A 17,963-nucleotide genomic window follows, 5' to 3' on the forward strand; every position below is an offset into this window, starting at 1 on the left:
TAGCAGATTAAATTTTGCACTGTGGTTTGATTCAACAAACCATATTTTTGAAAGAAATAGCTTGATTCTGCTGTAAAAAATCATGCCAGCGAAGCATAGCAGTTTCTTCTATGTCTCTCAGCCCACATGTCTGCCATTTTTGCCCCCACTCTCCTTAATCTGTCTATGTCACCCAAAGGACATAGTTCTGGGCTTTTGGCCAAAACCCTGGGCTTGAATTCCCACATAGAAAAGCATTTACTTAGGAAAATAATATCATGTGGCAGCCAGTAGGCACAATACTACCTCTGCTGCCAGAATGTACTGACTATAAATGAAGCTGTGGCAGATGGCCTGGAATGTTTCAGTCCTTTCTTCCTCTAGACCAGGATTACCCAATTAATTTGTACTATGGTGCACTGGGTCATTTTACCAGGTTCTGGTCAGATGGGTGGGATGCACTGGGTTTAGCTTTGCTGGACCAAGCAGGGTCTGGGGGTGGGGTAAGGGCAGCGTACAGCGAAGCCCTGGGACAGCCAGCTCCTGGTGGGGCCAGACAAGCGGGAAGGAATATGGGATCATCCTTCAGGACACCAGGAACAAAATCTGTTGGAATGAGAAGAAATGGACTCCTGGTTCAGATCGTGACTGAGTCCACCGTTTGAGCAGCCCTGTTTTAGATCAGATTGGCATTTTTACTTGGTAATGATGCTTTTATACACACTATACCTGCAGAAGTAGCTTTATGTTACTGCTTATTGCATGTTGACTTCATGCGTGGTACTTGGTAGACAGAGTAAAAGGCCAGTAGGACCTTTTTGTTGTTGTGATTAGAGAAATCCATAAGTGAACAAAAAGGTTAGTTTCATTGAGAAAGTGGTGAGGCACAGGGAGATTTGCTATAGCTCAGGGAAAATATATGGGGAAGAATAGGAAAGAGTCAAAGATGACATCAAGATTTTGGGATTTTAGACAGAGAGAGGCTCATGCAATCATTTTTAGTGTGACAGAATAGTTGGCAGAAAAAAATGAACAGTTACCATTTTGCTAGGTTTATTAGAAGGAGTGACTTTGAAGTGTAACTTGGTAAATACAGTCAATCAAACCAGAATTAGGCCAGCTGCATATTATTGGAAGAGCTCAAGGAAAATGTCCTTGTCTCTTCTCTCCTCTTCTCTGGGTATGTGTTTTCACTCGGTTAAGAAAAGTCAGTGCAATTGCATTTAAAAGTGTTGTCACTTCGCAGTCTGTCACAGGGCTTTTGCCAACTCCCTTCAAAAGGAGCTGGTGCCTAGAACTGTGCCAGCTGGTTGATCTGATCATCCCGTCGCTTTACTAGAAAATCTAAATATACAGCAGTACGAGCTGAAATATGTCTGCTGTCCTGTTTTGCAACTATTCTGCATTTGAATGAAGAACTACTTTCACATTATAAGCGGTACTGAAGCTCTCTCTGTCTTTCTGTTCTATAGGTTGTAATTTTGTATTTTGAGCCAAGTGTATTTCGCTGTGTTCTCCTAAGATGGGTTCGTCTTCTGGGCTTTGCTACTGTTTATGGAACTGTGACACTGAAGCTGCACAGGTATTTCACATATTATTAATTTCCGTCTCTGTGGGAGTATGTGCAATCTGTGTGTGTACTTCGATGGAAGAGCTGTAAATATTACCATAAACAAGCACTGTTTATATTTTTTAAAACTACTGTGTATTTCTCCTCACTGTTCCTGCTCAAATTGTATGCTACTAATCCCAGTAGTAGACTATGAATGCAGATAGATAGGATTTAATGAAAAATACATGCATCAGCTGTTGTTGTGCAAGAACCCCTTTTCACAGAAAGTGAATAGATTTTACTTGGGTATAGGAAAATACAGAAGTGTTCATAGACTGCTCAAAAGTGTTCAAAAGTTTTCCTGCAACGTGTTCATGGCGAGATTCTTTATACATTTTTAGGTTCAGTAATGGTGAGTGAAACATTGTACACTGTGGTGTATATATTTTCTTATGGCACATAAGTCAAGGGCTGCTTTCTTCAGGCAATCACAGCAGACAGGCTGCAGACTCATGAGCATCAGTGCCTGCCAGGAAAAAAGTGTGGGAAATTCTGGGTGATGCTGGGGAAGTTCCACAGGGCTGGCAGTGCATACACGTGCGATTTGAAGGTTAAGATTCAGAGACCCAACTTCAAATCCCACTTCTGCAGTCCCCTTAAAAACTGAAGCCTTTTCTGGGTATGCTGGATAAAATCCTAATGCTCTTTTCTATTTAAATTTTAGTGAAAAGAATTACTGATACATTCTGTAGGTATTTTTACTGAGGGAAAGAGAAATGCAGTATGTGTATGTTGATACTTAGACATCTTAGATGAAGTCAGCTTGCTCATCTTTTTATCTTTGTTTCATTACAGTGTTGACATGCCAGATAAGAGAGGTTTGATATTATGCTTGTAAACTGAATGAGAACTGAGGACATCTCGTGTTTCATGTTGCACTGCTGGCTTGTCACATTTTAGGTGGAAAACCCTGCTTTCCTGTTGAAATAAAGCCTCTTCTTGCAGTGTACACCTTGGCTCATAAACTCTGGCTGTATGATGCTATGTCTGGCCACACCTTCATATTCAAATTCATCCCACACCTTCATGGTATTTTCTGGGATGAAAAAATTCTGATTGCAAAAAGAATAACAGCTAGAACACTATAGAAAAGGTATAACAGAACTGTTGATTTTGCTTGGATGGTTTGTTATCTATAGCTCAGATACATAGAGAAACAGCCTAAGACTATGAAAGACCCACACCATCATTGCAGTTCTGCTACCATGACAGGTTGTTTATACGATTTTACATGGTGTGAGGAAGCAATATCCTGACAGGGGACTTGATCTTCCATTTATATAAAGTGAGGACTGGCCGCAAAATTGGGCAGAAAATCTTGCACTTCTGCTTTGCTCATTCATTTGATCGGTGTTACCTGGCACCTGTGCTGACAGGCTCAGCAAACAGGACAAAAATTGAAGAAGAAAGCAAGAATGAACTACATCCTCATCCTTGATCAGCACGATACGTGAATGGTAGCAGCAGACTAGGCTGTATCAACAGGGCTGCAGACAGAAAACTGAGGGAAGTGATTATTCTCCTTTACTTGGCACACCTTAGACTGTATCTGCAATCCTGTGTCCAGTTTTGGACTCTCCCAAGACATCAGTGAACCTGAATGAGTTTAGTGAAAGGCCATCAAGATGGTCAGGGATCGGAGCACTTGCCCTGCAAGGAGCTGTTAAGGAAACAGGGATTTTTCAGCCTGGAGAAGAGACAGCACTGGAGGGACCTGACAGCAGCAGTCTGATGCCTACAAGGAGGTTACAGAGAAGATGGAGCCGTGCTCTTTACAGCGATATATATTGAGAGAACAAAAGGCAATGACGAATTGAAATGGGGCATTTCAACTTTAGATAACATAAATTAGCATCAGGGCCAATGCTCTAGAAGGAAAACATTTTTACTATCAGGGTAACTAAGCAGTGGAACTCGTTGTCCATTTGTGGTTGTGAATTTCCGTACTTGGAGGTTTTTGAGACACAACTGGATAAAGCCCTGAGCAACCTGTTCTGGATTCAGTGTTAAACCTGCTTTGGGCACTGGATGACCTTTTGAGGTAATTCCAACCTGAATAATACTGCTTGATTATGTGAAAAATTAAGAGAAAAAAATCCAACCAACCAACAAACCTATTTCGTATATTAATCTACAGTTACTTTCTCTAGGAATCTGTCTTGTTTTCCACACATGTTTCCAGACCATTACTTTCCTACATTTCTGATATTGTCATATTTTTTTTAGTACTGATTATTTCAGTCAAGGAATGTACCTTGCAAAAGACTGAGTCGAGTTAGATATATGTTTTATTATATACCTTTGCAGCAGTTATGCTAATTAAGAATAAAATGATGCTGGTAGAGATTTGATAGACATTTTTGGCAGATCTCATTTAATCCACAGTCATTGCAGTGTTGAAGAATGGTTTACTGCAGATGGCACAAATACTCAGGACAAGCACTGGTTCCCTCCTGCAGGTACTGATGTCTTGCCTGGGGGAAGAACTATTTGCTAGCAATGAACTTGTGACCTTTGTAAGTTTAATGGGAAAAACAATATTGTGTAAAAGCAGCTATTAATGATAACTAGAAAGTCTGAAGCTGTATTTCTCAACAAATGAGGTCCTTTGAGTAGCACTGGAGCATTAAGGTTATCCAAAGCCAGGTAGGAGGCACTGGAAACACTTGTTTTGTTTGTGGCTTTTTTTCCCCTTAGCTGCCCACTTCCCGAGGAGGTCTTTGAGGTTTCATGAGGCTCAGGCATCGAGGAGAAATCAGGAAAGTAGCCAAAAGTGGATGCTTAAGGAACAGTAAGAGCACAAGGAAGTCATGTACTGATTCATTATTTGAACATTCATCACAGGCAATTTCTACAGTGCCTCATCTCAAATGGCCTGTTTCTTATTCATTGTGCATTTTTAAAATAATGAGCTAATGTTTGTGGGGGTGGAAAGATGGGGGTAAGGAAATGAGCTTAATTTAAGAAATCTAGCTGTAGAGCCATGAACATAAAACTCAATACTTTCCTCAACAATGAATTCTTCGAAATAATTATCTCAAGAAATAATGATGTTTCAAATTTAACCTTTTGGGTTTAAAAGAGCTGCTGATGTTGCATCTTTCCATATATTTCTGTGACTGAAGACTCTCTGTGTCCTTTTTCAAGCCCTGTATTTTATGAACAGGTTCTCTCATTATTTTTAATATTTTGTGAACTTCTGTCATTTCAGTGTCAGGATTAATTCTTAATTCTGGATTAAAGCATAAGAATGGAAGAAAGCTATAGGTATGTACATACAGATGTGTGTGTGTGTATACCTAGGATAGCTCACAGACATTTTAGGAGAATGAAGCCCAGGAATGGGGTTTCCAGTTTCTGGGAACTTCAATTTCTTATATTATTAAGAGAAAAAGAAGAGAGAGGAGAAGTGAGGAGAGTGAGATGGTATGGAGAAGGTTCTGGGTGTGGAAACCAAGATAATGACGTACAGTGGCTTTTTTGTGTGTTGTAGTGATGGTGGGATGGGCGTGTTAGTGGAGAGACAAGAAAATGTTAACCCTGTGAGGCAATTCTGCACTTCTTCTAACTGCTGTGCTAAAATTACATTGCCATGCCTTGCCATCTGGTACCGTCGGAGCAGGTAGTGACCCTTCATACAGAGAGGTGAGAAGTGTCTCACAGAAGAGGAGACTCATGCTAGCAGAGAAACCGAACAAGATGTCAGTTTGCTTCCTGAAGCACTTGGGTGGAGGGATGCAGTGATGGTGAGAAGATGAAAGAGGAGGACATGGCATAGCCTCTTGTTGTAGCTAGGGGAGGGAAAGAACACACAGGCGATGCCATCTAGAAGTGGCTGATGGGAATGTGGTGCAGAAAGGTACAGAAAGTACCTCAGGAACTGGAGCCTGTACAGCAGGGTTGTCCCTAGGCCAGTATTTCACAGTTCATAGTGCCAATAGAGCATAGTTTCATAGTGCCAATATGCCACTGCCTGTGAAAATGGGAACTAGTGATGAAGAACCACAGAGACAAATTTTGTCTTGGACTGGTGGTAAACTATTAAACTAGTGATAAAGTAGTGTAACCTCAGCTAAGGTGGACAAAGAAAGTGAGGTGGGCATCAGCTGTAGTGGTGAGCTACCTTTTGTTTTTGAAATGAGTCAGGCCCTCATGGTCATTTTGGTTGAATACTCTGGAAAAGTGGGGGATTTCATTTCTATCGAATCACTTGCTTTCTTCTCATGGAAGGCAAACATGAAGTGGCTTCAGGCAGAGGCCTACACTGTTAGATTTTGCCACTGGGTGTGGTCTATAATGTTGTTACCCCATGTGAAACAAATGGGGAAAAATTGTTGCTGTCATGGGAATGCAGTGTCCTGAGCTCTGGTCTGATACTGCCTTGTACAATTGTTCGGGTTTTTACTGCTCTAACTTGACTGGCGGGATTAGGTGCTTGAGTCTGTTTGCAAGGCAGTAAAAGGGGAGGTTTAGTCAAGCTGTAGAGCTGGTTACACCTTAGGGACTTACTAAAACCATTCTGACTGTTTGTCTTTCTCTTCCCTGGAGTTAGTGTATTTTAGCACCTGAGAAATTTGTTCTTTGCTGTATTTATGCAGCTCTATTCATTTTGTAAAACCAATTCCTGTGATCTTGTGGTAAATGTTCAGGGGCAGCTATTCCTGTTTATTTTATTCCCTTTAAATAAATCACACCATCAGCTTCAAGAAAGCCAAGTGACCCGTCACTGTGAACTCCTCTCTAAAGACCGACCATCTTGAGACAAACTTGCTGCGAAGGTGTATGTTCTAGGAGGTATTCCATGGTTCTGTGCGCTGAAACTTGCTATATAAATCTCTCCCAAGCCCTGGAAGGAGAATTTGGCTACCTCTCCTTCTGACGGATTTGTGGAATTGTCCACAAGTGAGTGATTTTCCCTTTTCCCCTCCTGAAAGTGAGCAAGCTGAAACTGTGCTAGATTTGACCCCAAGACTCATAAACGTCAAAGTACTCCTCTCTTGAGTGAGGTGGCTTTTTGTAGTAATCATGTTTGAATTAAAACAGATAAAAACTCATGTTAGTTTTGTGCAGTTACATAACAAAGGTATAATGAATGTTTTCTTACCAACTTTAATTCCTGATAATGCAAAGAAAGGTCAGTGACACCATGCTTGTGTATCTTCCATGCAACCTCATGGAAGGAGGTTTGATGTGCAGTTTCCCTGGTCTGACTGCCTTGCCTTAAGCAGAAGGGAAAGGGTCTGTGGTCAGACATGAAGCTGCCATCAGTCATTCCTGCAGAGAAGCAGTTAAGTGCTATGTCTGGCACACAAGTCTGTGTAGATCCCTGGAGAGAGGGAGATGAAGACATGAAGACATTTATCGAGAGAGGGGAGAGACACCCGGTCTGAAGCCTTGGCTGAACATTGCTGCCTGAGTGCTGCTTGCTATCGTTCCGGCTTCAGGAAGAAGGGCAGCTGGACTTTCAAAAATAAACATCCTGCGCTGAGAAGACACTTGTTTTGTACTGCCAGTTTCTCTTCTACAAGGAAAACTAACTCAAGAAGGTTCCAGCATTTGCCAGTGCTTGGCAGAGAAGGACTCACAGCCATATACGTTTTGCTGTGGGCTGCAGGATCTCCAGGCCTCTTTCATGCTCTTGCAGCTGGAGCTCCCTGTTCTGCCTCTTCTCTTCAGTTTGTGGTCATGCGAGAGCTCCCTGATGTTGCTTTGAACATCACAGCCAGCAGCAGTGTAAGGATTAAAAAAGATCCTTCCTGCATTACTGCCATCTCACTACCATCAGCTTCCTTCACTTGTGGTAGTGACTCAGATATGAGGGAGGTACCTAGTTTCATTTAAAAGAGACAGTGGGAAAAAAGAAAGGCAGCAGGTACTTTTTGTATTTATTATGAACTTAATTTAATTAAGAAAAAATGAATCTTCCATGAGAGTGGGGCATCTGTGTCCTCTTCCACTGCTTTTTCCACATGTAGCACATTTACCCGTCTTTGTTTAAACAAGAAGTAAAGCCAATCCCTAACATTCTGAGATTCTGTGATGGGAAATGTACTTGGATTCTTATGTCAATTGCCTTATTTGAGCCTCACATTGCTGATTCTTCTTTTTTATGAAAAGAGATAGTTCAGTGAAGAAGAGATTGTACACACTAAGTCCTGCAAAGCTTTGTGCAAAACAAACAGACATTCTGAATGTTCCTGCAGAGAGAAGGCTGAAACCCACCACATCAGCAGGACCCTCTGCCCGCCAGCCCGGGCAGCCAGCGGGGCTGGTGCTGTGGCTGCTCCTGCGGGGACACGGGGACCTGGAGGGCTGGGGCAGAGGCTGGAGGTTCCTCTCAGGGAGGGAGTTGGAGTTGCTGTGAAAGTCCAAGTGCATACAGTAGGGGTTCATAAGGAATGAAGTTCCACTGATTAGACTGGTCATGGAAAATATCTGTTTTCTTGTTAGCATGTCTTAACCTAATTAATTAATTTCCTGAGCATAATTCATTTCTCTTGCCTGCCACAGACCTTTGCTAGTTTGTTCATTTATTTTTATGGTATAGAAGAACCCAGGGCTTTAGACAACTTGGAGTTTAGTAAATTCCATATAGCATTCCTGCATGATGCACATTCAAGATGAAATTCTCATTTTCATAGTTTTTCTAGATTAAATAAGAGGCACATTCTGTTTTATTGTGGCTTTTTTTTTCCCCAATAAAACCTGCATTATTAAAATCCTATTTAGCTCTTTTGTATCCCTGCCATTCTCAAGCAATAACTAGCCTTAACTAGGCAGCATAATGGTTCTGTTTCATACTTCTGAATAAAATATCTACTTTCGTATGTATAAACTAATAAAATGTGGCACAACTGTTATAAAGACACTCAGTGCAGAATTAATCTTGATGGAGCACATTGTAGAAGTGGGACTATTAAACATTATCTTTAAGCAAAAAAATCAGCGGCATATAAAGTATGTAAGATTATTAGAGCACTGTGATCCTGGAAATATTCTCATCCATATTCCTATTCATATTTAATTTATATTAAAATATTGTAGATAGAGCTGTACAGTTCCATGGGCTGCTTTTTAAAATCACCTTCATATAGCACACATTCTGCTTTATCATAGTAGACCGAGTTTGGCTAGGAAAGTTCAAAGAGAAGAAGTATCTGGTGTTTTAATATTAAATATTATTGCTATCATGATTAGAAAAAGAACAAACAACAGTGGGTTGGAAAACCCTCTGCAATGATCCACACATATCACAAGACCTTTCAGATGTCCTTGATGGCGTGCAAGAGCACCATGGCAGATAATGGAAGAAAGGACTGGTTTTGCACATCAGATTGTGTGATAGCAGAAGGGCTTCAGAACTGGAGCTGGAACCCACCCTCTCAGAGACCTTATCCAGGCCCAGGACCCTTGTGGGTGGCAAAACTTTGTGCTGTGGTACGATACAGCAGCATCTCCCTTCAGGTAGACATGCATTTGCACAGGCATTTGAGATGCAAGTAGTGTAGCTCTACAGACTGCTTTTTTTCTCGTTGCATGGAAAGGAAAGAATTGATCGGTGGAAGAGGGTGTCTGCTGCCCAGCTGTCTGCTGGGTGGGATTATGGCACGAAAGAGAAACCAGGCATTGCACTGCAATACATGAGTTACAGGCTATTTGTGGAGGAGTGTGAAAGGGAGTTAAGTGTGTGACTCACACTCCACGCACAGGGGCTGATCACAGTCAAGGGGAAGGAGAGATTTGCAGATCACATATGCTGATTGTCAGTGAGAAATGTCTGGAGGGGAGGCTTCTGGTGGGCTCCTGAGCAGGATCAGGAGTAAGCCTGACACTATTTAGCATTTTTAGTTGCAATGAAGAACCAAGCACAAAATGATTACTCATAAAATTTGTGGATAGCACAAAGCTTGGTGACATGCTAAATTTTGTTTCAGAAAGTATAGTAATGAAAAGTAATCTTTATTGCTTGGTAACTTGGGCTTAGTCCAAGAGATACACTTGAATACAGCCAGAAGGCCAATTATAGTTAGGAACTAGTTAAAGACACAAAATTGAGGAGGAGTTTTAAAGGTTATCAGTAGAGAATTGATTTTGCAGCAGGCGGTGACATCTTTAATACAAATGCATTATGTCCTGTTCCTGAGATGCATTTTTAAAGGAGGTGTGCAATAGATGGATGTGGTTCAGAAAGTATTTGAGGGCTGGGAAAAGTGCTTGATACTGTGAAACTCAATCTGTTTTTTAGATCAGCAAGAAGCCTTGAGAGATGACTTTTTGTGTGGCATATAAACAAGCAAGGAGGAAAAAAGTAGTCACAAAAGACTCTTTAATCTGTTGGACTGAGGTTTAATAAGATCTGGTAGCTGTAAGCCAAAGCCAGAGAAATTCAAATGAGCAATCTGGCACAAATTCTTCTCAGAGGGTGCTTAGTTATTGAAAAGCCTAACAAGAAAAATGAGGAAATTTTTGTGCTGCTTTCAGGTCAAGACTGAATCCCTTCTTGGAAGATATTCTATAGTTAAATACTACTAAAAATTACGGGAGTTTGTGTAGAAAAATGTAATGATCTGTGTAATGCAACTGATCAAGCTATATAATTTAGTGATTAGTCCTATATTTGGCATTTATTTGATGAGCACGCAATAGGAATGATAGCATTCGTGTTAGTATGGGTCTATTGAGAAGTTAAGCATATTTATAAACTGCAATGACATATTTATATTTGTACTGCTTAATGGGACATATCAACTGTCTTGTAATTAGTCCTGATCACTTCCCCTAATGCAGATCTTTAGTACTGGGAAAACTGGTGCCTGGACCAAATATTCTCAGATATTAGTTGTTCTTTTCTGGATTATTGTGAAGGCCATAAATTGCCATTATGTTCTTGAAAAACTGAGTCTTTATCTGACCGGCACTAACCAACTACTGATAACATAAAATGCTGTATTGCCATACTGTAACATACACGGGTAAAACTTGTCAGTGTTGTACCAGTCTGCACATTGGTGAGTTATCCTCATATATGCTTTTCTGAAAGATGTCCAAGATGCTCTACAAATTTTAGATGCAATGTATTAGATCCATGATCTGAACTGAAAAGACCAAGGCAACACTGCCTTGGCTGCTTGAAGTTCAGGAATACATAGACAGTACATCCTGAAGAAAGCTTCAGTATTTATTAATTCAGTTGCAAGTATCAAGCTATTCCTTTTGGAGCTAAACTGTAATATATTCAATTAAAAATTATTACAAAAATGTATTAAAAAATAAAACTATTTTCCTATTGCAGAGTATTACAGTACAGTGCACTGGCAGGTTTTACATGCAGCAGAGTTTTGAATTTTCTTGACCTGAGTTCTGCCTCTTTCATGTTCGTGATGTGAGCCTTTGCACGTAATTGCAGTTAGTTGTACACAATTCAAGCTGGAGCCCCTGTTTCTGGGCAAATATAAAAATACTAGAGGTTAATAATCAGTGTAAAATTTTGAGTGCTTATTTCTAAGGTGTGAATTAAGTTAGCTGGCAGCGCTGAGTTCCTCTAGGGTCTCTGGGTCTCTTCCCAGCCGTGACGTTCCTCATGCTCTGGCTGTTCACAGCAGCGCAGTCGCTCTGGTGGAGCCATGTTCTGCACTTGGCTTCTGCAAGAGCAAAGTCTGTTATTTTTTCTGAGACCTTCTTGAGCAAAACAACCTCTGTCCTCCTTGCTGGGATTTCAGGGAGGTGTCAGCTGTTTGTTCTGCTGTGTCCAGGGGAGGTTACAAGTTGGCGCGAATGCAGGGCTGCTGGTGGTGAAGCCCCTGCTCTTGCCAGCCTCTGCACAAGCATTGCCCTGCACAGAGCTGTTGAGAATCATAGAATCATTTTGGTTGGAAAAGACCCTTAAGATCACTGAGTCAAACCGTAACATAACACGGGCACTAAATCATGTCCCTAAGAACCTCAACTATGTGTCTTTTAAACACCTCCAGGGATGGTGACTCAACCGCGTCCCTGGGCAGCCTGTTCCAGTGAATAAATTTTTCCAAATATCCAATCGGAACCTTCACTGGTGCAACTTGAGGCCATTTCCTCTCATACTAAAGTGACAGCCACTCTTGTGACCACAAATCTTCTAAACTTTTTGGTTTTTCTTGCCTATCTTTTTGTATATCCATTATGCCACTTTCACCAGTACACATGTTCTTGTTTTCAGCTTTCTCTTCCACAGAATAAGCAATCAGGGATTCCTTAATGCTGGCTTGTAAATTATATGTGCACTATATGTGGACCAGGATCTTCTCTGATGTGTTTTTCAGCATTACTTTGACATCATTTTCTGCTGTTGAGCTGTGAATAATACAAATTGGCATTACCTGTCTGAAATCACACTTCAGTTCAACTACTAAATTCATAGTCTACAGTCAAGAGCCGATGTCAGGCTTATGTATAAGAATGGAATTGTTTGGTACCATTGACTGAGTGAAGTAAAGCTAAAAATCTATGGACTTTTTTTTCCAAACAAATTATGCCCACATTTTTACAGATCTTCTGCTCTTCTGATTGACTTGTCTTTCTAGTTTTGGCATATGTGATAAGCTTTTAGAATCTTGTTCATGCCACTGTTCGTATTTTTTTCATAAAGCTCTGTATTGGATTTTATATTTGATACTATTTTTTTATTAAACCATGTATTTTCTAGCTTTCCTTCAGTCCATAAATGACCATCATATATTCCTGCTGACATATTTCTCTAGCACCTCAGAAATTACTCTCTTGTTGGCTTTGAACAAAACTCCATATACTGCTGGAGCTTTGAAACTGATAAAAGGACTGGAATTACACTGTCCCAGCCATCCCTTAGTAACAACCTTAATTACTTCATGCAGGATCTTTTCTCAGCGATAAGTCTGCCTTCTGTCTTAGACTGCACTTTTTTTTTTTTTTCATTTTAAATCGGGTTAACATAATCCAGCTCTGGACTTTGCCTCTCTGCACTTTTTCAAATTCTTTGGAGAACATGGCTGCAATGACCAAATCTCTTCCAAGTTTTTATCCAATTTGCAAATCGTACTTTGCTACTTGGAAGTATAGCCTATGTGTTGCTCTGGGAACCTTATAGGTTGTGACTGTCAAACTTTCTTTCTGCTGTTTGCTCCTCAGTGCTCCTGGTTGGACATGCAGCTTGCCAAGGTTTGAAAGGTTTGCCAGTTCCAACTCTGTACACCATGAAACACCTAAACTGCTTGTGGACCACAGACCATTGACCACAGAGAACCAAGAGTTGTCCGGATTTCCATTGTTTTCCTTCTGTAGTGTTCAGAAAGCACGCGGAGCCATAGTCTGCTTTAGCCGGTGGGCACAATCTGGTCAGCGTTATAGGAGGACCATGGCCACTGGCTGCAGTCGCTTTCTGCCAGGCCTTCTGCACAGTTCCCTGCAGCTGGCAAGCACATGCTTCTGCAGTCACATAGGGGCCAGAATGCAATGTGGCTGTTAAACCAGACAATTTATAAGCCAAGTCAGTGAACTTCGTAGTTCTTTTCTGTATCTTGTTATTAGAAGCATAGTGACTGCATTGAAGCCACTGACAGAGATCATCCTGTGAACCCAAACAATACTATTTATCCCAAATCCCAAAGTGTTTCCTGGGTGTGTTCCCCAACCTCTGGAATGAACACAAGACTGTTGGGAACAGCAAAACTCAGTAACCTGAAAGATATTGACAAATCAAAATTCAGGAGACAGGTTTTGTAGCTGTCTCCCCAGGAGGCAATGAGCATTTTAGCTCGGCGGTTTCCCGGCTTGTGTCAGCCTGTCTGCAGCCCGAGCGGGCTGGGAGGTGACGGAGAGCTGGCACCTGCCCTGCCCTGGAAAGCAGCAGCTCTGTCCTCATGCGTCTGCCTGGCCACGCAAAGTCAGAGTCTTCAATGTTATTTGCAAGACTTGTCAGATAGAATGCAGAAACGAAATTATGTATCTCAAGACTATTTTCAGTAAAAACAAACCATATTTTCTGTTCCCTTTTTTCTCTACATTCAGTTAGACTGCTGATTTGTTCAATTATTGTCTTCATGCTATATGGAACACCACAGTTAAGCTGCTTGCTATATTCAAGAGTCCAAATCTGTTTCTTGTGTGATTAGCTCTTGTTCCATGAGTGTCACCAAGTCTGAATTTGGGTCAATGTCTGACTGTTAATAAGAACGGAGTCTTAGAAATTCCCCCTTTTTTCCCTGTTTGTTCTCTAGGGTTATTTGGTGGTGGAGCAAGGTCATTGCCACTGCATTTCTTAGCACTACTCAATGTCATTCTGATTGGAGTATTTCTGTTTAAACAACTGTTCTTTAAAAAACATTCTTGGCTATCAACATTTTTCTAATTTGTATGTGACCTCAGAGTAGAGCTGAGACTCTTAATCCTCACTTCATCTTTGCACATTTTACAGATCTTGGAACTTAATGCATTTTCCTTCCATTCTGTTCAGTCTGTTTTGGTATCAGTAGGGTCTTATTGCTGTATGTTGTTAGATTGCTAGATCTGCATCTTTTACATTTTTTACGTTTGATTTCAGGTGAGAATCTATGAGTGTTTATCTGTTTCATAGCAATAAACCTTACCTCCTTCTTCCTGAAAATTATAGAATTTAGCTTAGCTTTCCTGTGTCCTTCCTTAATGTACTTCAGAATGGCAGAATAATTTTAATTCAATTTATCTTTAAATAGGCACATTATTCTTTTTTTTTTCTAGATTGCCTTAGAATGCTTTACAACTAAACCTTCGACCATAATTTAAATTTTCTTTTCTTTTCATTATTTTATAGTCAACACACAAAGCAACACTTTTCAGAATTCAGCTTGTCAGATGATGCTGTTTCTTCCTGTGCATCTTAGAGGAAACATTGAAGATGAAAGTTAGTGTTTCTTAAATTTGAAGTTGTATGTTGCATTGGTATGTATAACCTCACAGGGAAACATGAGTATTGCATTACCCTGTTCATTAGAATGGGTGACAGTGTTGTCTAGTAATAGATTTGGAAAATAAAAGTGAAAAGGTGTACTTCAGTTATCCCCTGAGACCAGAATTTATGATATTTTGTGCAATATTCAGATATAGCTCTAAAGAAGTTCATAGAACAAGTTATACAGAAGAGCATCTAAAGCTAACTATGCTTATAATGCTTTAATACTTCTAACGAGGATTAAATATGAAGATTTGAGTTCTGAATAAAAAGATTAGTGCAGAAGGCATACGAAGAAAATATTAGTGACTTTTGAGTTTCTATACATCTGTATACTGGCTACACAAAGATAGAGAATCACAGGAGAGGTGAGGTTGGCAAGGACCTCTGGAGGGCAGGCTCAGCCGGAGCAGGATGCTCAAAGCCATTTACAGTCAAGTTCTGAATTTCTCCAAGGACGAAGATCCACAACTTCTCTTGGCAACCTGTTGTAGTGTCTGACCGCATTCACAGAAAAGAAAAAAAAGTGGTTTCTTATGTTTAAATGGAATTTCCTGGATTTCACTTTGTGCCCATTGCCTCTGATCTTGTCACAGGACACCACCAAGAAGAGTCTGGCTCCATCTTCTTTACCACCTTCCCATCAGATATTTATATACATTGATAAGATCCCCCCTGAGCTTTCTCTTCTCCGGGCTGAACAGTCCCAGCTCTCTCAACCTCTCTCCTTATGAGAGATACTCAAGGCCTTTAATCATCTTTGTTGACCTTCGCTGGGCTTAGCTGCAGTATGTCCATGTCTCTCATGTACTGGATTGCCCAGAACTGGACACAGAACTCCAGGTGTGACCTCAACAATACTGAGTAAAGGGATAGGACCCATAGAAGCTTTTATTGTTGCCAGTTGAATCTGACCTCATCAGATTGGACTCCATGTGGGTTTTGGCTTCCCTAAACTGATTGCTGTATGCTCAAACAGTGTCTCTGTATCCCTCCTGGGTCACCTGAGCCCTCCTTCCACTTCTTGTACACTTCCTTTTTATGTCTGAGTTTGGTCAGGAGCTCCTTGTTCATCCATGCAGGCCTCCTGCCACCTTTGCCTGTTTTCTTGCATATTGGTATGGTCCATTCCTGAGCTTGGAGGAGCCTGAAACTTTCTTCCCTTCTCTCAGGATCCTGAACTCCACCATTCGTGGTCACTGCAGCCAACGTTGTCCCTGATGTTCACAGCCCCAGCAGCTCTTCCTTCCCTGTAAGCATGAGGTCCAGCAGAGTGTCTCCCTTGTCTCCTCAGTCATCTTTGTCAAGAAGTCGTCATCAGTACATTCCAGAAACCTTCTGGACTGGCTGTGCCCTGCTGTGTTGCACTTCCGGCAGATATTGGCATTCCTGAAATTCCTCATGCAGATCAGGACCCTGTGAGCATGAGGCTTCTGCCAGTTGTCTGAGGAATGCCCACCTCAGGACCTGCTGTCTTTGTATTCCTGATCAAGCAATCTGTAGCAGACACTGACCACGGTGTCACCATGAGTTCTCAGCTGGTGTCCCAGTGCAGAGCTCCGTGCATCCCAGCTTCCTGCTCACAAACAGGGCAACTTGCCCTTCCAGTCTGTCCTTCCCAAAGTGCCTGGGCCTATCTGCAGAGCACTCCAGTCTGTCACCAGCCGTTATTTTTAAGGACACCATTAGTGCTGTCACTTCAGGGGGTCCTTGCAGCTGTTGAGGCAGATTCCCAGCAGTGTGGGATTATGTGGTGCAGAGGAGGAAACAGCAAGTATTTCTCAAGACATGCAACTTTAATTATTTTCATGAAATTTGAATTCAGGCAGATATTCAGAAAGTAGTTTCCAGGAAACTGTAGCTTCCTCAGAAGTGCTCGTGATTAACCCAATTGGCAGTTTTTTCTGATTGCTGTGCATACTTACACAGGCTGAGAGTAAACATAGTTGAATGAACATTTACCTGGCAGTAGAACATTGAAGCTAATGAAAGGATTAATTTTATTCAGATATTGCTGACATTATACAATGATTCTGGACTACAATTCTTTAAATTTCCTTTAATTGCATGTTGTATTTTATATGAAACATTGGAAGAACATGCAGAATGCAATTTATCTCCTCGAGAGTACGAATAACAGTAGTCAGTAGCACGCCAGATCTGTGCAGAAGTAGCATATGCAAAAACACGGGGCTGGTCGGCAGTGCTGTGTGCTGGGCTGCTTGCATGAGCCGCGCTGAGGCTAACTGGAGCAGAAGAATCCATCCCTCTGCAACAGCTTATCAGGTATCAATTTTATACAGCTGGGGCTTTTTGGTTGCTGGATTTTTTAGTTATATTTTCTTTTACTATGGTGTTAGAGGAGATACATTCTTGTCATTCTTCTGTTTTGCCTTTGCTTTGGCAACAATTTGTTTTCTGCTTTAGGTGAGAAACTGCTGTGCACATACTGATGTTAATTTTCTTACGCAGTCATTGCTCTACCTGTTCTTCCATCAGGAGAGGTGTTCAACATACTGGAGTATGAGTGAGATTGGATGTAAAGAATTCTGGTTTGGTCTGTTTACCTTTACTCTAGGATTCCCTTTTTTCTAAAGTTCTCAGTGAATGCTAAAAAGGAAAACTAAATAAATTGTGACTAGCAGGTTAGGTTACCAATTGATATCTCTGTCCTCTGCATCATGAGCATTCAGAAGAAAAGATAGGGGTTTGAAATAATGAACACTCAGAATGCTGTTGAGAATGGAAAATTTAAAAATGTACAATAAGACTACCAAAGCAAAGGAAGGTCTGCAGGTAGTACTACAAACTTCAATAGCCATATCTGCACCTTTATGTTGATGGAGTACAGGTTTATTTATATGTGGTGTTGTTCCTGCATCTTAAGGATCTCCTCTGAGCCCAGGAGTTGCACTGCAAGACATGAAGCTTCTGTGGAAGCATTTGATATTAATCTTGCACATTGGAGTTTTCATTCTAAGAGAGGGTCACTGCTCCTCCATGCCAGCAACTGTCCTCTTCCTTTCCTCATTGCAGGAGATGCTTAACATAGAGCACTAACTCAAAACGCAACTGTACAAGGTCCTGAGTAACCTGCTCTCGTTGATCCAGCTTTGATCGGGAGGGTTGGATTAGGCGAATTCTTAATCTATCCCTTCCACCTTTAGCTATTCTGGCATTCTGTGAATTAATCTACCAGAGACACAATAACTCCTCAGAGGCCTGGTGAGCTTTAATACTCTTGCCAGGATTTTCATTCCCTTCAGTGTAATCTACTCCAGGTGCACATTTGTAGCAGAATATTGTTAATAACAACAATATTTTATCACATGGATATTATATCCAAAGAAGTTGGCATTGTTTATAGTCTCAATTTCTGTTGGTGGTAACCCTGCTATATCTCATGACAGGTGCAGATGTTCCTGATTTTAT

The 17,963-nt window shown here is 41.1% G+C and overlaps 1 protein-coding gene across 2 annotated transcripts in view; it reads left to right on the forward strand.

Annotated features, from left to right (window-relative positions):
* GPR158 (G protein-coupled receptor 158) overlaps positions 1-17,963 on the forward strand; it is a 197,280-nt gene that overhangs the window by 140,932 nt on the left and 38,385 nt on the right. For both annotated transcript variants that reach the window (XM_065832282.2, XM_065832283.2), the window contains exon 6: positions 1,452-1,561. In XM_065832282.2, the coding sequence (XP_065688354.1) occupies positions 1,452-1,561 (110 nt within the window). The remainder of the gene's footprint in view (positions 1-1,451; positions 1,562-17,963) is intronic.

Source organism: Patagioenas fasciata, chromosome 2 (assembly GCF_037038585.1).
Source record: "Patagioenas fasciata isolate bPatFas1 chromosome 2, bPatFas1.hap1, whole genome shotgun sequence".
Lineage (NCBI taxonomy): Eukaryota > Metazoa > Chordata > Aves > Columbiformes > Columbidae > Patagioenas > Patagioenas fasciata.